This window comes from Leucoraja erinacea, chromosome 16, assembly GCF_028641065.1.
Source record: "Leucoraja erinacea ecotype New England chromosome 16, Leri_hhj_1, whole genome shotgun sequence".
Classification (NCBI taxonomy): Eukaryota; Metazoa; Chordata; class Chondrichthyes; order Rajiformes; family Rajidae; genus Leucoraja; species Leucoraja erinaceus.
The window spans coordinates 30,209,524-30,233,709 of record NC_073392.1 but is presented as its reverse complement, the minus strand read 5'-3'; the positions used below and the strand labels follow the sequence as shown (position 1 = coordinate 30,233,709).

At 44.2% G+C, this 24,186-nt stretch overlaps 1 protein-coding gene across 2 annotated transcripts in view; it reads left to right on the top strand.

Moving 5' to 3' along the window:
- The window catches only part of camkva (CaM kinase-like vesicle-associated a), a 101,765-nt gene extending 78,041 nt beyond the window's left edge, over positions 1–23,724 (top strand). Inside the window, exons 5-11 of one of the 2 annotated variants that reach the window (XM_055648049.1) lie at positions 5,286–5,424; positions 10,607–10,727; positions 15,181–15,256; positions 17,027–17,163; positions 18,004–18,082; positions 18,166–18,262; positions 20,800–23,724. In XM_055648049.1, the coding sequence (XP_055504024.1) occupies positions 5,286–5,424; positions 10,607–10,727; positions 15,181–15,256; positions 17,027–17,163; positions 18,004–18,082; positions 18,166–18,262; positions 20,800–21,060 (910 nt within the window). In that variant the 3' untranslated portion in view covers positions 21,061–23,724. The remainder of the gene's footprint in view (positions 1–5,285; positions 5,425–10,606; positions 10,728–15,180; positions 15,257–17,026; positions 17,164–18,003; positions 18,083–18,165; positions 18,263–20,799) is intronic. The other variant, XM_055648050.1, reaches the window with a different exon arrangement.
- Positions 23,725–24,186: the final 462 nt, after the last annotated feature.

The following is a 24,186-nucleotide window of genomic DNA, read 5'->3' as shown; positions in this document are numbered from 1 at the left end:
TTGAAATGAATGCTGTCAGCAACCAGCGTTCCATCCCCATGGCAACGTGATAATTTTAGCTCTTGAGAAAATGTAACTTTCCAAATTTACATTTTGTCCTCATTAAGATGACGGATGTCAGTTGTGAGAAAGGGAGCGCAAATCTTCAGGTTTCTTACGCAAGGCTCCACCAACATTGAACACGCTTGATACAGGGTCACAAATGTGTTGTCAGCAGCATTTCAAGATGATGATGATGGTGATGATGATGATGATGATGAAGAGTGCAGGCGCTGACAAATTTACAAAAGTATTCATCATAATCCCGATGCCCTTCTTTGTTCTCGACCCCCCCCCCCCCCAGGATGTCCCACAGGATAAAAATATACGACAGTACATGCCACTTGTGTTCAAGTAAATGACTGGATTGGGGAACTAGGAACTATATATGAAGCTTTCAGTAGCGCATGATTCTTGATGTCATGGCTTTTCTACAACAGTACAGGTTGTTGATAGGGTAGGTTTAGAAGGATATGGGCCAAATGCCGGCAGGTGGGATTAGCGAGGTGAGGATGAGATATGTTGGTCAGTGTGAGCAAGATAGGACGAAGGGCATGTTTCCACGCTGTACAGCACACAAACAGGCCTCTAGCTTCAACTTGTTCGATAGGGTCTCCACTCAATCTCTGGCATTCCAGAGAAAACAATCCAAATCTGTCCAACCTCGCCTTATAGTCATTACCCTCCTGGCCAGGCAACATTCTGGTAAACGTTTCGGGTAAAGACCCATCACCCGGCCTGAAATGGCACCCATTCCTTTTCTCCAGAAATGCTGCCTGACCCGTTGAGTTACTCCAGCTTTTTCTGTCAATCTTCTGTTTAAACCAGCATCTGCAGTTCCTTCCTACAACATTCTAGTAAACCTCTTCTGCTCCACCCCTTCCTGTAACAGCTTATGCCATTCCTGGCTTATTCTTTGCAGAAGGTGGAAAGGCTGTGTGGAGTCGGCAGGTGAGTCACTTACTTAAGGAGGTCGTATCTCCGACCTACTCTTGTAGCCACAGTGCAGCTTAGGCTAGTTGTGTTAAGTTTCTGTTCAGTGATTATCCCCAACTGACGGAGTGTCTGTGACCTGAAACGATAACTCCGCTTCCCTTCCCACAGCTGTGGCCTGATCTGCTGCCTATTTGCAGCATTTTCAGTTTCCAATTTTAGATTGAGAGCATCTGCGTTTTCTTTTCAATTTTCATATGCAAACAATTTCTTTGGCAGCAATGCAGAAAGTCTCCAAGCAACATTTGCCAGCAACACTGGCAGAGAACATGGTTAGGATGTTGAGTGGCACATCAAGGGGGGCTTTTAAGCAGAAATTAATTAACATTAAAGAAGCAAATAGATATTGATCTTTCCTGTCCATAATAGGAATTTGAAGATGACCCTTATACTGGTTCATGGGTAAAATCGGTGTTCAATTACGGTAAAAAGATACAGTATAACTAGGCACCTGGAGGTGAAATCTAAATCACAGAAGCACTAATATTAGTGATGGGAATGGTTATAGATCAGCAGCTAATGACATTAATATTTCACAATTTACCCTGTTTGTTCTTATTTATTGTCAAAAATTAGTGTCGAAACAAAGAACTACAAATGTTGATTTCTACCAAAGATAGATACGTACATAATGCTGGAGTAACACAGCGGGTCAGGCAGCATCTTTTAGTTTAGTTTGGTTTGGTTTGGAGATGCAGCACCGTAACAGGCCCTTTGGCTCACCGAGTCCTTGCCGACCAGTGATCTCCGCACACTAACACTATCCAACACACGCCCGGGACAACTTTATACAATTTTACCGAGCCAATTAGCCTAGAAACCTGTACGCCTTTGGAGTGTGGGAGGAAACCATCCTTTTTCTCCAGAGATGCTGCCTGTTCCACTGAGTTACTCCAACACTTTGTGTCAAATATAGTGTGTAGGCTATTTGCTGAATAAGACTGCAGAGATCACAAATACACCACAGGGACAGGTCGCTCAGCGAACAATGTCTGTGGGCCAAACGGTCTGTTCCTCTGCTGTACTGTTTGATGTTTTACTTCATCAATCCCATTTTTAAACATTTCCCCCAGATTCTCATCACCTCTCCCAGATTCTACCACTCACCCAACACATCAGGTTTGCAGTACTGGACTCTTGTCTAATTTCTGGGAGATGTAAAGCAAACTTCTTTACAGGAATAGCAAAAAACATGTATGAAGGAGCTGCAGATGCATGTTCATACCAAAGCTAGATACAAAATACTAGAGTAACTTAGCAGGTCGGGCAGCATCTCTGGCGAAAAAGGATGGGTGACATTCCAAGTCGGAATTCTTCTTCAGACTGAAAGTAGAGGTGGCGGGAAGGGCGGGGGGGGGGGGGGGGGGGGGGGGGGGGGGGGGGGGGGGAAGAAGAGAGAATGCACTGATGGCGAGAAAAGGACTGAATGAATCAGGGGCGGCAACAGATGACCTCAGGAAGGGTGGAGCCATAATGGTCCATTGTTGGCTGAGGAAGGTGTGATGACAAGAGGGCAAGAGGGATACAAGGACACGAACAGTGGAACTGGTGAGCAAAAAAACAGAGTAACTCAGCTGGTCAGGCAGCATCTGTGGAGGGAATGGACAGGCGACATTTCATGTCAGGACCTTTCCTCAGACTCAGATGTCTGAAGCATCTTCATGCCAGATGTCGTCCAGCATCTGTGGAGGGAATGGACAGGTCATGTTTCAGGTCTGGACCCTTCTTCAGAATCAGACATCGGAGTATGATGAAGGGTGCCAATCCGAAACATCGCCTGGCCCGCTGAGTTACTCCACTGTGTTTTGCTCAAGGTTGCAGCATCTGCAGTTCCATGCATCTGCCTTGAAATTCCTTCCTGGTTGGAGTGTTATGTCTTTGGGATGAGGTTCGATCCCATAGCCTTTCAATGGAGTCCACTCACTCCTGTGCAGTGCTTTAAACTAAGCACACTATCAATGCTGGTGCAATGTTATAGATTCATCTTGAAACCACTGGATTATCTAAATCATTTCCTAATGGACAGAAATAAGCCCTGGCAGTATGTTCTTCCAGCAGATCTCGATGAACAATGATTCAATGTGCCACAGTGTAACCTTTCAAATCAATTACGCTTGGGATTCAGAACCATCTTAACAGGTAGGAATAAAGGTCAGGCTGTTCATTTACACAGTGCTATCCGTTATAGTGTTTAACTAGCTCCGATATAGATGGTGGAGTCAATTTCTCACAACTAAATTGTTTAGAATTTGTGTGCATAGTAAAAACACAATCTGTGCCATAGAGTTGCTTATGGAGTGCTTGTATCATTTAGTTCCAGTTCATGGGTGTGTAAAGCATAGGCTGCACGTAAATAGGCTTTTAGAAGTAGCTGAAGATCAGAAAAACACCTGTAATTTAAATTTACATTGAAACGCATGTTAGATATCAAAATCATACAAAGATTTTGATGCAGGCAACGTTACGCAGCACACAGGAATGATGATGGATTAGTTTAGTTTTGGTTTTAGTTTAGTTTTTATTCAGAGATAAAGCATGGAAGCTGACCCTTTGGCCAACCGAGTCCATGCCGACTAACGATCACCCATTCTATCCTACACACCAGGGTCAATTTACTGAAGCCAATTAACCTACAAACCTGCACGTCTTTGGAATGTGGGAGAAAACCGCAACACCCGGAGAAGACTATACCTGGTCACAGGGAGAACGTGCAAATTCCGCACAGACAGCACCCATGTTTGGGATCGAGCCCGGGTCTCTGGCACTGTAAGGCAGCAACTCCACCACTGTGCCACTTGTGCAGCCCCAATTAGTGTCAATTACTGAGCATAAAAAAGGACCTAGAAAGACCATCTGTTCCATAAGCAGGAAAGGAAATTGGGGGAAAAAAATAATCCCAAGAAGCTGCAGTCATGCTCAAATAGATTGATATTATTTTAACTGCGGGACGACAATGGGAACAGAGAGGATACCCAATATCTGTTTTCTGCAGCTGTGCCAGTTAATGGTGACCCCAGGATGTTGGGGACAGGGTAATGGCAACACAAGGAACTGGAGATACAGGAATCTTGAGCAAAGCACAAAGTGCTGGAGAAACTCGGCAGGTCAGGCAGCATCTTTGGAGGGAAGGGGCAGGCGATGTTTTGGGTCAGAAGCCAGAAGCAATCTTTCAACTGTGTAACAACTAACACTTAGTAGGGTTTGGACCAGAGATCAAATATCTTCTGAAAGCCCCCCTTTACAGGTTACCTGTGCCTGAGAAACCCAAGTAACAACGTGACTTTTTGACTACCAGCCACATTAAGAGTTTGATGGAATGCTCTCTGCTTGGCTCAGTGAATGAAGCTCCTAATAGCGCTGAAGACACTCAAAGCCATCAAGAACAAAGGAGCAAAATGTTACAGATTGCCAAAGGTTGCCAAGCAGATTGTCCAAAGATATACAGGTTTGTAGGTTAATTGGGTTTGGTAAGAATATAAATTGTCCCTAATGTGTAGGATAGTGCTAGTGTATCTGGGGTGATCGCTGGTCGGCATGGACTTGGTGGGCCAAAGGGCCTGTTTTTGAGTTGTATCTCTAAAGTCTAAAGACTGCACCATCTTATCGGGGGGGGGGGGGGGGGGGGGGGTAATTAGGGATGGGCAACAAATGCCAGCTTTGCCAGCAATGCCCACTCCTTGTAAATGAATATATAGCCACTGAGTATCTGGTTGGAGCAGAGTTGGCACCATTTGAGCGACTGAATTGTTCCATTCGAACAAATCTTTGCTGTTTGATGTGGAGCTACTGTTAATGGCGCTGGTAATTTTAAAAGGGCAGGTGTTGCCATGGAAGCAAAAGCTACACGACACACTCTGTGAGGTGTGCAAAGGAATGACACATTGACTGAGTTGGTGAGTCATGTCACCTGTCACAACTAATGTGATGGATTCAATATTTTTATCCTCACTTTAATTTTTTTCCTTTGCGGTTATTATAATTGCTGGAATTAAAACACATCTTAAAATTTTGTAGGAAGGAACTGCAGATGCTGGACTAATCCGAAAATAGACACAAAATGCCGGAGTAACTCAGCGAGACAGGCAGCATCTTTGGATAGAAGGAATGGGTGACATTTTGGGTTGAGACCCTTCTTCAGACTCTCCTAAAATGTTAATCATTGCATCTTACCATGCCTAACGACAGCACATTGGGAAAATTGGAACTAAAACTTTTGGGTAGATTCCATGACTAACTGTTTCTATTTCTTTCAGCGCCACAGGTCGGGAGGTTTTTGACTGGATTCTGGACCAAGGATACTATTCAGAACGAGATACCAGCAATGTAATCCGACAAGTATTGGAGGCTGTGGCTTACTTGCACTCCCTCAAGATTGTCCACAGAAATCTGAAGGTAACCGATAAGTAAATCAATTAGTCCTTTACTCAATTGGATTTGCACCAAATTGTTTCCATCAGGTCAATCGTGCCTCAGCCTTACTGCCCCTTTAAGGAAACTCTTGCCACGTTGTTTAAAATACAGCGTGGAAACACGCCTTTCGGCCCACCGAGTTTTACTCCGACCATCAATCGCACTTTCACATTAGTTCCATGTTATCCCACTTCGGCATCAGCTCCCTACACACTAGGGGCAACTTACAGAAGCCAATTAATCTACAAACCTGCATGTCTTTGGAATGTGGGGGAAAACTGGAACATCCTGAGAAAACGCACGCTGTCTCAGGGAGAACGTACAAACCCCGCACAGACAGCACCCGTAGTCAGTATCGAGCCATGGTCTCTGGCGCTGTGTGCCAGCAGTTCTACTACTGCACCACTGTGCCGATTGCCCATTGAAAGGAGTAGATGTTTCTTCCATCAGACGAACGGAGAATCTTTGGAATTCCCTATCCTGGAGGGCTGCGGCTGGTGTCTTGTCCCAGATTGAAATACCTTGGGGCCGCAAAACCAAGGATTGATCAGTTTTTGGGTATGAGAACAATCGAGGGATAAGGTGATCATGCAAAACAAACACTACAGAGGTAGATGGTCAGCCACGACATTGTGGAACGGTGATGCAGGCACAGAGGGCTGAATGGCCTATACCTGCTTTAATTAACGTTCTTATGTTGTTGGTCTAAATGCCAGTTAATTGGTGAGGCTACATTGGAGTTACTGCTCTTGATATCAAAACACCAGTTAATCATGTGCATGACCACAAACTAAGAGTTACCAATGACCAGAGACCCTACTGGTACAGCTACACATACCCCGTGTCTACAAGAGCAGGTCAGATGTGGGTAACCTCCATTGAGTGTCTCACCTTCTGAGACCACTAAGCCTCTCGATCTGTTTCAAGACACAAGTGAGAAGTGTGAAGGAGTATTCTTCACTTACCAGAATAAATGTGGCTCCAATGAGTCTCAAGAAAGTCAGCACCATCCAGCATAAAGCAGTCCATTTGATTGCTTCTCCACTCACCACTCGAAAGATTCATTCTCCCTACCTTTGACACACAATGGCAGCAGTGTGCACCATCTACAGTGTGTCCTGCATTTACTCACTTAGACTTCCCCACTTGCAATCCACCCAAACCCGCAGCATCATCCAGCAAAAGTAGAGGGTGGTAAGTTTGTGGAGACAACACGACATGGCTGGTAAAGCTGCTGTCCCACAGCGCCAGAGACCCTCGTTCGATCCTGACCTCAGGTGCTATGTGTGTGGAGTTTGCACGTTCTCCCTGTGACCGCATGGGTTTCCTTCGAGTGCTCCAGTTTCCTCCCACATCCCAAAGGCGTGCAGATTTGTAGGTTAATTGCCCTCTATAAATGTTGCCATTTTTGTTTTCATGCCAAAAACTGTCATGAAAATGAAAAACTTTCACTGATAAATAAAAATAAAAACATTTTTGATGTATAAATTGTAACAATTCATTGTTAGAATATTTGCCTTCAAATGAAAATTGTCTGAAGAAAGGTCCCGAAGGGAAACATGACCTATCCAGGTGCCACTGAGTTACTCCAGCACTTTGTGTCCTTTTGTGCGAACCAGCATCTGCAGTTCCTTGCTTTTTTTTTAAATTGCCCCTAGTGTAGACAGTGGATGTGTGAAAGTGCGATAACATAGAAATAGTGTGAAAGTCAAAAAGAAGGGCAAGCTGTGCATGGGAACACCACCAGCTTCAGCTTGCTCTCCAATTCATGCACTATTCTCGCTTGGAGCTGTATGACCATCCCTTCATCATTGCTGGGTTCAATTCCTGGAACCCCTTACCCAACAGCAATCCGGAGACACAAGAAACTGCAGTAATCTGGTGGAAAAGTCACACTCCTGGAGCTGTCAGCGGTAATGGGAAGAAGGCAGGAGAATGGGATTGAGAGGGAATGATAGATCAGCCATGATTGAATAGTGGAGTAGACTTGATGGGTCGAATGACCTAATTCTGCTCCTATAACATGAACATGAATACAGCTGGCTAAGCAGCTTCTGTGGAGGCAAAGGGATAGTTGACATTTTGGGTTGGGTCCCTGCAACAAGATCTATACAGGGCCTCGGCCCAAAGCACGACTCCTCTTTTGCCGTACGCTGCTTGATCTGCCGAGTTCCTCCAGCAGTTTGTTTCTTACTTAACTGCAACATGGGACTATTTTCACCTGAGGCAGTTCACCTCCACTTTTCTCAAGGGCAGTTAGCGGTAAGTAATAAGTGCTGACCTTCCTAACGGTGTCCAGCTTTTCGAAATAAATAAATAATGCAGCCATATGAGTTTAAATTTCACTACGGCTAATGACATTGTTTTATTCAGTTAGTTAAAGAAATCTGGAATGAAACCCAATAATCAGTAATGGTGAGTATCATCTTAAACAGTCCATATATTCTTCATTAACGTTCTTCAGGATGGATACTGACCTTAAGATGGACACTAAATGCTGGAGTAACTCAGCAGGTCAGGCAGCATCTCTGGAGAGAAAGGAATCAGTGACGTTTCTGGTCACAGTCCTTCATCAGACCCAAGGCATGGTTCTGAAGGGTTACAACCCGAAACGTCACCTATTCCTATTCTCCAGAGATGCTGCCTGACCCGCCGAGTTACTCCAGCATTTCATGCCTCTCTTCAGTATAAACCTGCACCTGCATTTCCTTCCTACACATACTGTCCTGCCCTGGTTTGTCCTAGACACGACTCTAGACCCAGTTCTGAATGAATCTAAGTGCATCTGAGATAGCCTGCCTACCACAATCAGTTGCAGGGACGGGTATTAAACAGAGTTTTTTTTTAAAACGATTATCTTTTGATGGAGTCTCACAATGAGTAATCCTTTAAGATGAATATTAACATCAAATTTCTATTTGTAGATTTTATTTCCAATTATTTTTATATGTGGTAGGTGTTGACGACAGAGAGATTGGCAGGTTGCCAAACCCACGGCAAGAGAGATTTGGTGACATCATTGAAGATGTTTATCAAGTGACTTTTAGCAAATGTTTGGGCCAAGCTATTTTTTGTTAAATTTTAATTCATACCGTCAGCTCTGCTGCTGCTCAAAGCCCTTCCAAGCCAATCTGCACTGGCGTCAGAACACTCATGATTTAAACAAAAGTATTCAAAATATACCCAGCTCGACAGCGAGCGCTCCATATGTCTCCACAACAAGTCTATGACTAGCTCTTTACATCTCAGTCTTCTACATGCACAGGGGCTCCATATGCTTTGCACTATGATTATACCCATGCCTTAACCCTTACCTCACCGGGCAAGTGCTGCACAATATACACAATGCACCAGAATATTTTATTCCATCTCCCAGTTGCAGGATATCTTGAGATGCTACTATTTATTGAATTTTAGTTTAGTTTAGTTTAGAGATACAGCACCGAAACAGGCCTTTCAGCCAACCGGGTTCGTGCCAACCAGCGATCTCCGCACTCTAACACTATCCTACACACTGGGGACAATTTACAATTATACCAAGCCGATTAGCCTACAAACCAGCACGACTTTGGAATGTTGGAGGAAGCCCGTGCACCCGGAGAAAACGCATACGGTCACAGGGAGAACGTACAAACTCCGTACGGACAGCACCTTTTAGTCAGGATTGAACCAGGGTCTCTGGCGCTATAAGCAAGCAACTCTACCGCTGTGCCATCATGCTAATCTGCAAGTATACAGCAGTTATCCAGCATGGAAACAGATCCTTCAGATGACCGAGTCCATAATGGCCATCAATCACCTGTTCACACTAGTTCCATGTTAGCCCACTAACTGCACATTAGGGGAAATATAGAGAGGTCAATTAACCTACTTGAAGTCCCAACTGAAAACCTCACCCATCGTTTTTCTCAGAGGTGCTGCCTGACCCACTGAGTCACTCCAGCACTTTGTGTCTATCTTTGTGTCTACCTGTGCAAGACCCTAACATCCCTCTTCAGTGACTTGAATAAACGCACCCCAGGAGCACGTTAACATCAATACCACCCAATCTCTCACCTTTTAACAAATATTCTGCTTTTCTATTATGTTCACCAAAGCAGGTAAAATCACAATTTGCCACATTATATTCCATGTGCTGTGGGTCAGGTCCACTAGCTCAAATTATCCACATCACCCCGAAACCTCTTCACTCCGTTCTTAATCAACAATCATCTCATTTAGTATCACCAACAAACTTGGAAATTTAACTATGTATTCCCTCAGCCATATCGTTGACATGGTGAACAGCTGGAACCCAAACACTAACCCCAGAAAACTCCACTGGTCGCACCCAAGATAGACACAGAATGCTGGAGTAACTCGGCGGGACAGGCAGCATCTCTGGAGAGAAGGAATGGGTGATATTTTCGGTCAAGACCCTTCTTCAGACAGAGAGTCGGGAGAGAGGGAGACTAAGAAATATGGAAGGGTAATTGTGTGAAAACGAGCAGTCAAAGGGGACAAAGTTCAAGGAAAATGTAGAATAGATCATTGTTAGCTGAAGGGAAGGTGACAACAAGGCATACATTCAGTAAACTTTAATCAGGAGGAAGGTGAAACTAGTCGCAGAACAAAGATGGGGGAGGGATGGAGAGAGAGGGAAAGCAAGGGTTACTTGAAGTTAGAGAAGTCAATATTCATCCCGCTGGGTTGTAAGCTACCCAAGCGAAATATGAGATGCTTCCTCCAATTTGCATTTGGCCTGACTCTGACAGTGGAGGAGGCCCAGGACAGAGAGGTCAGTATGGGAATGGGAGGGGAAGTTAAAGTGTTTAGCAACCAGGAGCTCACATAACACAATTTTGTCAAACTGTGAAGGGTCTATTTTTTAACATTCTTTTCTTCCTGTCCGATAATCAATTCTCTCACTAGAATATTATTCTCCAGCACCGTGTTGTTCACACTGATTACAACAACCAAGTTTTTAATTTTTTTAAAACCACTTCTGTTGTTTCTGCGATGTTGTTTTTAAATTGTCGATGTGATGTGATGTACTGACTGATTATTGTCAGTCCTTGCTTAAACCAGACAGCTGATGAGCCTTGACATTCAGCGACTACTAACAATAATTGTCCTTTCCCTCCAATGCTTCTGAACCTGTGCAATCTTCTGCTGCTTCTTTCAGCTGGAGAACTTAGTTTATTTCAATCGCCTAAAAAACTCCAAGATCGTAATAAGCGATTTTCATCTGGCAAAATTGGAGAACGGTCTGATCAAAGAGCCCTGTGGCACGCCGGAGTATCTAGGTGAGACCTCCGCAGATACACGTGCGAGAGATAAGTGGAGAGACCAGCGTACCTTTAATATACGTTTTAGAACTTTCTTAAGCATTTTACAATCAATGAAGTGATTTCCAAAGTGTGCTCACTGAATGTTTAGTTTAGCTTAGAGATACAGCGTGGAAACAGGGTCACGGCTGAGACCACGCCGCCCAGCGATCACCCGTTCACGCTAGTTCTATCCTACACACTAGGGACAATTTACAGAGGCCAATTAACCGACAAATCTGAACATCTTTGGACTGTGGGAGGAAATCAGAACACCCGGAGAAAACCCACGTGGTCACGGGGAGAACGTGTAAACTCCGTACACCTGTAGTCAGGGTCGAACCCGGGTCTTGGCCCTATAAAGCAGCAACTCTACCGCTGCGCCATCATGCCGCCCTTAAATTCTACATTTAATATATTGTACTGCAAGAGATTTGTACAGATAAACATCAAGATATCTAGGTTAGTTCTGGAAATGCACAGGACAGGACTGGGGAACACTCCCCTGCTCCTCAGTCCTAGATTTTGGTTAATGCCTTAAAAGACAAACAATCACCAGCTAAACTATTGGAACAAAATTGTTCCACCTGTAGTTTATTTTATGAGGTAGCAGATGGTGAATTGGACTGAGACCATGTGTTTTTAATATTGTTGCTATCTGCTTGCTGTGAAGTTTCTACTCATTTTTTTTTTTTGAAGTAGGATTGTAAGATGTAGGGCAAAAGACGATCATAAATTCAAAGTAAATTTCAAGAAGGGATCCACATTCTGTGCATTGATCAATCTCCCGGCCACATTGATAGTTGAATTATCACTACAGCCCTCGGGAATGAAGATAGAAATGTTGTTAGTCAGAGAGTGGTGAATCTGTGGTATTCGTTGCCACAGAAGGCTGTGGGGGCCAAGTCACTGGGTTTTTTTTTAGGCGCTAATGGACATATTGGTAAGGTTGTCAGAGGTTATGGGGGGAAAAAAGCAGGAGAATGGGATGGAGAGGAAAAGATAGATCATCCATTATTGAATGGCCAAGTAGACTTGACAAGCCTAATTCTGCTCCTACAACCTATGAACGTATGCATGTACAGGGTTCAGCAGTGGGAATTAATAAGAACTTGCATATAATGGTTTTTGTGAAGGCATTATCTCCCCCTACTGTGTAAAATCAGGAATACAAAAGTATGAAACTGCATTTGCCGAAAATGCTGGAAATAGTCAGTAGAGAGACATAGAGTGATACAGTGTGGAAACAGGCTATTTGGCCCAACTCGCCCACATCTGCCAACAATGTCCCAGCTACATTAGTCCCACTTGCCTGCGCTTGATCCATATCCCTCCAAACCTGTCCCATCCATGTACCTGTCTAAATGTTTCTTAAACAACGGGATAGTCCCAGCCTCAACTACCTCCTCTGGCAGCTTGTTCCATACACTCACCACCCTTTGTGTGAAAAAGTTACCCCTTAGATTCCTATTAAATCTTTTCCCCTTCACCTTGAACCTATATCCTCTGGTCCTCGATTCCCCTGCTCGGGGCAAAAGACTATGCCCGATCTGTTCCTCTCATGAACTTATACACCTCTATAAAATCCCCACTCATCCTCCTGCACCCCAGCCTACTCAACCTCTCCCTATAGCTCACACCCTCTAGTCCTGGCAACATTGTTGTAAATCTTTTCTGAACCATTTCAAGCTTGACAATGTCTTTCCTATAACATGGTGCCCAGAACTGAACACAATATTCTGAATGCGGTCTCACCAATGTCTTATACAACAGTAACTTGACCTCCTAACTTCTATACTCAATACTCTGACTGATGAAGGCCAAAGTGCCAAAAGCCTCTTTGACCACCTTATCTACCTGCGACTTGACCTTCAAGGAACCATGCACCTGTACTCCTAGATCCCTCTGCTCTAAAACACGACCCAGAGGCATACCATTTACTATGTAGGTCCTGCCCTTGTTCGCCATCCCAAAATGCAACACCTCACACCTCTCTGTGTTAAATTCCATCAACCATTCCGCCACCCACCTGGCCAATCGTTCCAGATCCTACTGCAATCGGAGAAGCAATCTTCCACCATTACCCCCTGCTTCCTTCCATGGAGCCAATTTGCTATCCATTCAGCTATCTCTCCTTGGATCCTATGCAATCTAACCTTCCAGAGCAGCCTACCATGCAGAACCTTGTCGAATGCCTCACTGAAGTCCAAGTTGTGGAGAGAAATGCAGAGCAATCATTTCATAACCTTTCATGATTTCATGAACTCTACTGCCACTGGAGACACCTTCTATCGATGAGAGAACCATAAAATGGTAGATTGTTACAGCATAGAAGGAGGCCATTTGCTCCATTAAGTCTGTGCTGGCTCTGAGCAGAGCAATTTAATCAGTCCCATTCTCTAGCTCTTTCCCTCCCAGTCTTGCAAATTATATTCCATCAAGTGCTTGTAAGCACAGGAAAAACCCGCTGGCTGGGCCCGTGAGTCATGTCAACTGTCACAAGTGGTGTGAAGGATTAAACATTTTTATCCTTGCTCTAATGTTTTTTAAATGCTGGATTGAACTCCTCTTAAAGCATGAACCATTGTTTCTGTTGATGGCCTACTGCAGTATACATTATCGGTTTGCATGATCCAGAAGTATGCAGATGACACCAAAATTGGTGGTGTGGTGGATAGTGAAAATGGTTAGAACAAAATCAAGAGTCTAGATTCTAGACCAACTGAGAAAGTGGGCCAAGGAATGGCAGATGGAATGTAGCTCAGAAATATGCAAGGTGATGTATTTTTGGAAGTTAAGCCAGGGCAGGACATACACAATGAATGACAGGGCACTGGAAAGTGTTGTAGAACAGAGAGACCTTAGGGTGACTCAGAAAGTGGAAACGCGAGTGGACAGGGTGGTGAGGAAGGCATTTGGCCGACTAGCTTTCTTTTGACATTAAGTGCCAAAGTTGGGACAGCATGTTATACCAGTAGGGGATGTTGGTCAGATTGTACCTGGAATATTGTAGGCAGTCTTGGTCACAATACTGTAGCAAAGATGTGATTAATCCTGAGAGGCTACAGAAAACATTCACAAGGATGTTGCCAGGGCAGGAGGGCTTGAGTTGAAGTTGGAGAGACTCGATCGGCTGGGATTGGGTTTTATTTTAGCAAAGGAGGTTGTGTGGTGATCTTACAGAGATTTATAAACTCATGAGGGACATAGATAAGGGAAAGGGTAGAATAGCCTTAAACTAGAGGGTATAGGTTTAAGGTGAGAGGGGTAAGATTTAAAGGAGACCTGAGGGGCTGTTTCTCGCATACGGGCTGTTTGGTTTATGGAACGAACTGCCAGAGGAAGTGGTAGAGGCGGATACAATTACAATATTTAAAAGATATTTAGACAGACTCATCAATAGAAAAGGTTTCAAAGGATATGGGCAAAATGTAGCCAATGGGACTAGCTCAACAAACACCTTGGTCAGCATGGTTGAGCTGGGCCAAAAGGCCTGTTTGTGTGCTGTTTGTCTCTCGTCAGACTTCTATGGCTTAAGAGGCCATTCTGCTCATCGAAACAAGGCAGGCTCCTACAGGAGTAATCCTATCAGTTCCATTGCCGCCCCCATTCCTTATGGTCCTGTCAATTATTCTTTTTCGATTGCCTTCTATTTCCCCTTTGAAAGTGCTGGCTGGCTCTCACTTCTCCACAGGTAGTGAGTTCCAGATCATGACCACATTCTGCCTATCTTAGAAACATAGAAAATAGGTGCAGGAGTAGGCCATTAGGCCATTCGATATAATCATGGCTGATCATCCAAAATCAGAACCTCGTTCCAGCATTTTCCCCATATCCCTTGATTCCCTTAGCCCTAAGAGCTAAATCTAATTCTCTCTGGGATCGTCACAACCACCTTATAGATTCTGCTCAAAACCTAAACATTGCAAGCTCAAGCCCTTGAATCATCTGTTAAAGGAAATGGCTTCACTTCACTTGATACTATCCAAAATGTTAAATGGTCAGCTCGACATAGATTACAAGACCTACACCAAAACCCAAACCAATTAGGAGCAGACGAGGGCATTCGATCCAATTTGTGATCCCAGCTACAAAGACAGATGTGTACAGCAATTTGATCTTCCCCCGCACAATTAAAGCATGGAATAATCTCCACCCTACTATAGTTACCCAACCAGATGCAACTAAATTTAAAGTAGCTATTTCTTCCCAATAACCCTTTCTGGCTTAAGTCCTCCCTCCACCACCTCCAGTTTAAATTCCATTTGGAATATTTTGGAGGACCAAGAAACCAAGAACCTGAACGGTTCGCAAAACCTGAAGAGTGCTTTGTTAAGTGAAGTTTCCCAAATATGTTCACTATTAGTGAGGGTGGATACTTTTCCCCCATATTGCTCAGGATTGCGTGATTGTGTTTTGTGTCTCTTTCCAGCTCCAGAGGTTGTCGGGCGACAGAAATATGGACGGCCAGTTGACTGCTGGGCCATCGGAGTGATCATGTACATACTGTACGTACGCCATCCCTGAGGCTCATGATTACGGGAGGAATTGGGAATGTTTTTCAATTAGTCTGCTAGCTTTTACTGCAAAAACTTGTCCTTGCTACCTACTGGAAGATGATAACCACTGCACCCATCATCTCTCAATCCACCACCTTCAAAACCTTGAGATGCAAGGATGGGGAATCACCTTTCAGTTATATTCATTTCTTCAGTAGTTATTTTTTTCATGAATGATAATTCATTTTGAATTCCCATTCCCTCTAGGGCTGCTTCATTAATTATGGGATTTTTTTTCTGAAACAGTCATAAAGATTGTTTCATATTTAGTTCAGTTTGTAGATACAGCATTGAAACAGGCCCTTCAGCCCATCGAGTCTGCACCAACCAGCAATCCCCGTAGACTAACACTGTCCTACACACAAGTACCTTTGTCTTTGCCGTTTGGGAGGAAACCGGAGCACCCGGAGAAAACCTCCATGGTCACAGGGAAGAATGTACAACCTCCATACAGACAGCAGCCGTAGTCAGGATTGAACCCAGATCACTGGTGCTGTAAGGCAGCAACTCTACCGCTGTGCTACCGTGCCACCCCAATCCACTGGTGTGGGTTGAGAATTGGTTGAATGAACAGGGGTGAGGAATAAATGTGTTATTTTATAGTGGGGAAGCTGTAACAAGAAGGGTGCCACAAGGATCAGTGGGACCTCATTTAGAATCAAGGCTGAAAAGGCTGTAACGCTATTCCTCACAATCATTGATGTGAGCATTAGGTCTTCAACTCCTGCAGTGGATCCCTGATGAGTTACTGATTTCAACTCCAGCTAGTGAGTAGGCGGCGCGGCTCTGACCAGCACCGGCCTCTGCAGCCTGTCCGTGTTTTATTATTTTTTGTCTGTGTTTTTATGTAGTTTTTGTTATTTTATGTTGGGGTGTTGTGTGGGGGGATGGGGGGTGGGGTGGGAGGGAGGGGGTAACTTTTGAATCTCTCCCTGCACTGGAACCCGACCTTTTCGCGTCGGGTCTCAGTTGTCGTTGAGGAGGCCGCAACGAGGAGCGGCCTCCAGCAGGAAGAAGCCGGGGACTCTGGTGCCGACTCACCGTTGCCGTCGTGGAGCTGGCCGAGACCGGAGCGGGTGGAGCGGTGGAGGAGCGCTGCTGCTGCTGCTGCTGCCGCCGCTGCTGCTGCTGCTGCTGCTGCCGATGCTGCTGCTGATGCGAAGGCTGCTACTGCGGGTCTGCGGACGGCGGCACCGGGAGCCCGCGGATCCCTGGAGGGAGACCGCTTTTCAGGGCTCCTGCAACGGCGAATTCTCCCACCCGTGTTGCGGGGTTGAAGAGCTCCTGGAGCGGGGCCTGACACCACTGCCCCGTGCGGCTGGAATGGCCGCGGGACTTTGCGAGCGCACACCGGGGGCTCCAACACCAAGACCCGGTGTGCGACCTCGCACCACCCGGCGTGGCTTTAATGGCCGCGGGACAATCGCCATCGCCAGCCGGGGGCTTTGACTTTGACTCTGACATCGGGGGGGGGGAGAGTGCAGTGGAGAGATAAGTTTTTTTGGCCTTCCATCACAGCTATGTGATGGATGTTTATGTAAAATGTAATTATGTTGTGTCTGGGGTCTATTTGTGTGTAATGTATGGCTGCAGAAACGGCATTTCGTTTGGACCTCCAGGGGTCCAAATGACAATTAAATTGACTCTTGACTCTTGACTCTTGACTAATTTTAAATCAAATGGAAGCTGATTCAGTCCTTTATTCCTTTTTACTCTCAGGTTATCAGGGAATCCACCTTTCTACGACGAAAATGATGATGAGGATTACGAAAATCATGACAAGAACCTGTTCCGGAAAATCCTGGCTGGAGACTATGAGTTTGATTCCCCATACTGGGATGACATTTCAGATGCAGGTGAGCATTAAATCTGTGCTCAGGTCACTCTGGCCCTGAGTCTGGTCTCTATTATCACTTGAATTATGTCTGGTCGATAACTCAACTCCATTCAATTACCATATTTCTTGATTTACATATTTAACTGAAGATGTGTTGATCTGCTATAATGTTCCCACAACATCCCAAGTATTTAATTTAATTTAGAAACAAGAAACTGCAGATGCTGGTTTACAAAAAAAGACACAAAGTGCAGGGGTAACTCAGCGGGTCAGGCAGCATCTCTGCAGAACATGGAAACATAAAAAATAGGTGCAGGAGTAGGCCATTCTGCTCTTCAAGCCAGCACCGCCGTTCAATATGATCATGGCTGATCATCCATAATCAGTACCCCGTTCTGGCTTTTTCCCCATATCCCTTGATTCCCTTAGCCCTAAGAGCGAGATCTAAGTCTCTCTTGAAAACATCCAGTGAATTGGACTCAACTGCCTTCTGTGGCAGAGAATTCCGCAGATTCACAACTCTCTGGGTGAAAAAGCTTTTCCTCATCTCAGTCCTAAATCGCCTACCCCCTATTCTTAAACTGTGACTTCTGGACTCCCCCAACATTGGGAACAATTTTCCTGCATCTAGTCTGTCTAATCCCTTAAGAATTTTATATGCTTCTTTCAGATCCCCTCTCATCCTTCTAAATTCCAGTGAATGTAAGCCCAGTCGATCTATTCTTTCATCATATGTCAGTCCCTCCATCCCAGGAATTAACCTGGCGAGCCTACACTGCACTCCCTCATTTTTGGCTAATGTGAGACAAGCGGGTTTTTCAGATTAATAACTTTTGATAATACATTTGTTCCCTCCCAGCTAAGGATCTGGTGAGCCGTTTGATGGAAGTTGACCAGGATTCCAGGATAACAGCTCAAGAAGCCATTAATCATGAATGGTGAGTGTGAAATTGGAATGACCAAGGCCTGTCAAAACATTCGGAATTGCTTTTAAGAACCCTGATTGTACTCTCCTTCTCAGGATTTCAGGAAATGCCGCTTCAGACAAGAACATCAAAGACGGAGTCTGCGCCCAGATTGAGAAAAACTTTGCCAAAGCGAAATGGAAGGTACTTGAAGTAAATACCACTTTTACTGGCTTTAATTGTGTGTTGCATGAACCACCATTGTAGCATTGTGCATGTGTCTGTCTTTACACATGTTGCCATTTGATTCATTCAATAAACTTTACCTCCATCATTCATGGATCCTAACGTAAATAAAACCAATATTAGAAACTTGTACTCGGCAATAATGATAAACGCCTACTGGGCAAGTGGCCCATTGTTTTATACATCTGTATAATAGAATGTGATATACAGGTATCCCTTGTTATAACAGACCATGGGGGGAGAGGGAGATGCTGTCAGTCATTGCCGATTGTCCTCTATAACAGAGTAAGGGATTCGCTGCAACCACCCAGCAGTTCCTCCATAAAACAACAAATTGTTTTCAAATATAAAGTTCAATTTAACGGCTAAAAAATGTCGTTTTCTTACTGCAAGCGGCATGATGGCGCAGCAGTAGAGTTGCTGCCTTACAGTGCCAGAAACCCAGGATAGATCCTGAACATGGGTGCTGTCTGTACGGGGTTTGTACGTTCTCCCCGTGACCAGAGATCACCAGTATACGAGCGCTATGCTACACACTAGGGACAATTTACCAAAGTCAATTAACCTACGTCTTGGGAGTGTGGGAGGAGAAACCGGAGCACCCGGAGAAAACCCACGCGATCACGGGGAGAACGTACTAACTACGTACACACAACTCCTGTTGTCAGGATCAAACCCGGGTCTCTGGCACTGGCGCCATTCTGCCGCCCCTTCCAGCATAATGTTACTAATTAAGCTAAACTGAAATGTTGTACTCATCTTTGTGAGAACATTTATTAAGATTTACATTTGTACCTGTTACATGTCTGGAAGTCATAAAAGTGTGTGGATCAATGAACATTAAAATGACATGTAGATGAATGTATTATTTTGTACCAAAAATCCATTACTGAGTCTGTTCAAGGATTGCCCATTCTCTTTTCAATCAAGTCATATGTACTGACAACAGTGTAATTACATCCTTACTTGCAGCAGCGTAACAGACCTGTACATACAATACACATAAACACAAGGAACTGCACATGCTGGTTTACAAAAAAAGAAACAAAGTGCTGGAATAACTGAACAGGTCAGGCAGCATCTTCTTTATACTGATTGGAATAGATAATATATAATAAAGGGAAATTCAGCAAGTCAACAATTGCAAGTTACTTACTTACTGCCTATTATGCCTGCTGGCATGTAGGGCAGCAACAAAGGTTCTCCACTCCTGTCTGTTCTGGACTAGCTTCTGGACACTACCCCAGGTCAGGTCCATTGTTTTCATTTCCTCCTTCACAGTTCGACGCCAGGTGGTTTTGGGTCTCCCTACTTTCCTTTTTCCTTCCGGTGTTCAATGCAGGGCTATTCTTGGGATGCTGTCTGGTTCTCTTCTTTCACCATTGACATTCATCCTAGCATTTGTCTGGAAGTCCATCACACCCAGTAGTTGCTGTGTCCGTAACATATTTGTTTTACGAGACAGAGTTGTTAGCCCTGTGCTCAACCTCCAACCTGGAGGACCAGTGGATCGCTCCTCTTCTCGCCTCTACCCTTCGACCTGTCCAGCATGGTAGACCCTAACAGGAGACGAATCTCCCGCTGGCATAGCTCTTGGGGTCACTGAGACACACAAGCTCCCCAACCACGACAAGGTTTCAATCCAACAGGGAGCAATAATTGCAATCCTAGTGCTAAATAACCCAAAGTCCTTGGTGCAACTGAAGACACTCCACAGGTCATGGTTGAGGTTAGTGTTGTGTAGTCAACACTAAGAGCCTGATGGTTGTTGGGAAGAAGCTATTCTTGAACCTAGTGGTCACCATTAAAACCCATGTAAATGTGACAGTTCTCTAGGGGGGCATCTGCCTAATACCATACATGTAACTACAAGGACATGTGCAAATTCCACCCCCCTGTCCCTCCAACTCTTTTCTGACACTGGTGCACACCTATTTCACCCACTATCCTTCCCAACCTCCTTTCCTCCCCATCCCCACCCCCCCAATGTCCAATGTCTGACCTAATGATGTCTGGAGGTTAAGATGAACCCTTTTACTTTAGACTTTAGAAATATAGCATGGAATCGGGTCCTTCAGCCCACCGAGTCCACGCCCACCAGCGATCACCCCGTACACTAGCACTATCCTACACACTAGGGACAAATTACAATTTTACCAAAGCCAATTAACCTACAGACCTGTACGTCTTTGGAGTGTGGGAGGAAACCGGAGCACCCGGAGAAAACCCACACGGTCACAGGGAGAACGTACAAACTCAGTACAGATTGTACCTGTAGTCAGGATGAACCCGGGTCTCTGTTGCTGAGAGGCAGCAACTCTACCTCTGTAAGCCCTGCACTATAAAACCTGGGTGGATGCCATGTGGGTGAACGATGGTTTTGACTCAATGATTTTGCATCGTATCATCTCGTTCACGACCTTCACCCACAATCCACCACTATTGCTCGCCATACCAACAGCCAAGATTAATCTCCGCTTCCCTTTTATACTTCCGACATGCAGAAAGCGGTGAGAGTAACAACAATCATGAAGCGGCTCCGGGCACCCGAACAGACCGAGACGGCCAATGCCTCCCCAGCTTCAGTGCCCGCGCCCCAGGAAGGAACTGAGAACAAGGCCGCCGGCAGCACTCCTCCCCCAGAAAGTCAGACGGACAACTCAGCCAAGGTCGGCGTTACGACTAAAGCCTCCCCCAAGTGTAATGGAGAAGCGGCCAGCCCTCACAAACCCGCCGCTGAAGCGTGGGAGGAGCAGAACGGCTGATTCACACCGCCTCGCGCAGCGAACTTATTGTGTAAAATTTAAAAAAGTAGTTCAAAATTTTTATCGATTATTAAAATGGCAGGCACGGTCAAACCGATCATAAGCATTAATAAAACAATTCAAAGTGGTATACAGATGCAACGATTGCCGCAGTTAAATCCAGCAAGGCATGTGATAATAGGTCTGTGAAGTTTGAAGCAATAATTGGAAATTGTGGGTACTGATTCTGCAAAATGAATCTAGATTGAAATCCAGGAGGAACAACTGTGGCCAAAACTTGTTTGTGCTTCCTGTCTTATTTGCCATACTGTTAGAACATTTTACTGACATTGCATCTATTATTTTGAAAACACATGCCACATATTAGCTTCTTGCAACACCTGGAATTTCACTTCCTCAAGCAATCTGCAGATACACCTTGCTTAATATCAGCCTGATTCAACTAGACCTTCTGTGCATACTTTTACTATGTCATGCTTGTGTCTGGGAGCTTTGCCCTCTGCCTCGTGTGCTAGAAAAGGTATTTGCTCTGCCTGATTTCTTTTTTTTTTCTTCTTTTCTGATTTTTGCCTGATTTCTCGGTGAGGGAATCATGGCACCCAAGCAAGGTGATTCTATGTATGCTGGTCCCAGAAGCGGATCTGCAATCACTCATTACAATCGCTCCACTATTTTAAACCTCTACTCCAACAGCTGCATTTCATATGTAGGAAGGAACTGCTGGTGTTGGTTTACACCGAAGATAGACACAAAATGCTAGAGTGACTCAGCAGGTCAAGCAGCATCTCTGGAGAAAAGGAATAGGTGACGTTTCGGGTTGAGACCCATCTTCAGTCATGGGAGAGGAAAACAGAGGTATCCAAAGGAGAAAGAAAGTATGGCTTCTAGCCATACCTCCAGTTTCCCTCTCCTCTGACTCAGTCTGAAGAAGGGTCTCAACCTGAAATGTTAACCTTTCCTTTTCTCCAGAGATGCTGCCTAACCTGTTGAGTTACTCTAGCATTTTGGGTCTGTCAGCAGCATTTCTTACCTTCCCTTTATCCTGTGTCTGCACACCGTGGCCGACTCGATTATAATCATGTAATGTCTTTCCGCTGACTGGAAAGCACACAACAAAAAGCTTTTCGCTGTACTTCGGTGCAAATGACAATACATGAAACTAAACTAAGGAGAAGCAATCATGCTTACAATTCCCTGATCTCCATATACAGCTGGCAATGCTCCCAACCCACATCACAAAGGAACGAATCCCAACCTCCTGAACTTTGCAGAATGGAAAATGCCCTTGAGAAAATAAATTTGCACATTGGTTCCCCAATCCTAAAGCAAACAGATTGCCACCTTGGATTTCAGTTTAGTTCATTGCCATATTCCCCAAGGTGCAATGAAAATCCTTGTTCGAATGAAGCTCACAGAGTGAACCCTATTCATAGCATTGATAAATACAAACGATAATACAATTTTTAAAAATGAAGTAATGCAAGTAAAATAAAGATCTCAAGTAAAGTACCACAGTGCAGAATTTCAGCTGACCTTAAATCCCACAGCTCTGCTAAAAAGCAGCCCCTTGTTACAATATACACCATCACCCCCAGTAGAATTCTCTCAGTTCACAGACCTCTCCACATGGGCATTGACGTACTATGCTGTTTATTGCTAGTTTCAACTCATCCACTTTCCCATTGAATATGAAAGCATATTTGTGTTTGTTGGATACAATACTATGCATTGCCGTGCCTCGTGCATCAATGTGTCAGGTCATGGGCAAAATCAGGCCGGACCCTTGGTTTTCTACCGGCATTTGTTGCTCTCCATGGATAAGCTGACAAAAGAGGCTGTAGTATAAGATAACAGTACCTGATACTATATCAATCCCTGGAATACTGCATCCCAAATGTCCTTTAATTCATGCCCTGCAATACAGATTTTAAAGGCAATACCTTCGGCAGATGTTCTATGAATTAAAACGTACGTACTTTGAAAGTTTAGGGGGTGGTGTTGATAGACAGAGGGAGAAAGGGCATTCAGTGCTTTATAGTGTTAACTTTATACGCTGGTAATAATAGAGCATTATTTTAAGCAATGCAGTTCTTTTGTGTAAAAATTCTCGGTGGCTTGCTTGGGAGTACTTTAAAAATCGCTGGTGTACCTGTGCCTCGGCACAGACTAACCACACACAGACTAGAAGCTGCTCAGAATTATCTCCAAACCGATAAACTGCGGAAACGTGCAAACAAAAAAATAAACATCTAAATAATTTTAAGGACGCTAAATTTGTAACAACGTGTATGTATTTGGAAATATATTTGTTAAGAGATTAAAATATCAGTGGCGGAAATGTGCAGATTCTTCTGTGCTGTGGAGAAGACAAGGCACACAGAAGCGGTCTGTTGCATGCGCGCCAATTTGTAACGTACATGTAATTGCATGCTTATATTTTGTCACATTAAAACAGTGGGTTAACATGATGTAATTTATTGTGTTGTAACATGTAAAATAATTCAGGTCCATTTTAAAAAACAGTTTGAAAAATCGCTGAAGAATTTAGGCCTGTAATTTGAACAACTACTGTTTGAAGAAAAGGTATTTTGGCTCTTAAAAAAAATAAACAAAAAAAATCTTTCAAGGTGTGTTATTTTCTCACGCTAGATGCAAGTTGAATTCCCTCCCATGTTCTGTCTCCTTGTTGCCCCCCTCCCAGATGCTTCTTTTAGGCTTAATATTGTAAAGTGTATTGAGGTACAGCGAAAAGCTTTGTTTTGCATGATATCCAGATTAGTCAGATTACTCTGTACGTACACAGTACTATCAAACCAAACTCAAGTTAAAAATGGAGAGCAAACGAAAATCTTGAAAATCCTTCAAGATGTAAAGAAAATCATTGCATGAAAATCAATGGTGCACTGAAAATCTTGCTTGCGGCAGAATTAAAGGCATATGATACAGAAGCAGGGGTCACAGTTTAAGATTAAAACTTTAATAAAATAATTAAAGAATAAAGTTGAAGAAGGCCACTTAGGACTAAGGTGAGGAAAAACATTTTCACCCAGAGAGTTGTGAATCTGTGGAATTCTCTGCCACAGAAAGCAGTGGAGGCCAATTCACTGGATGTTTTCAAGAAAGAGA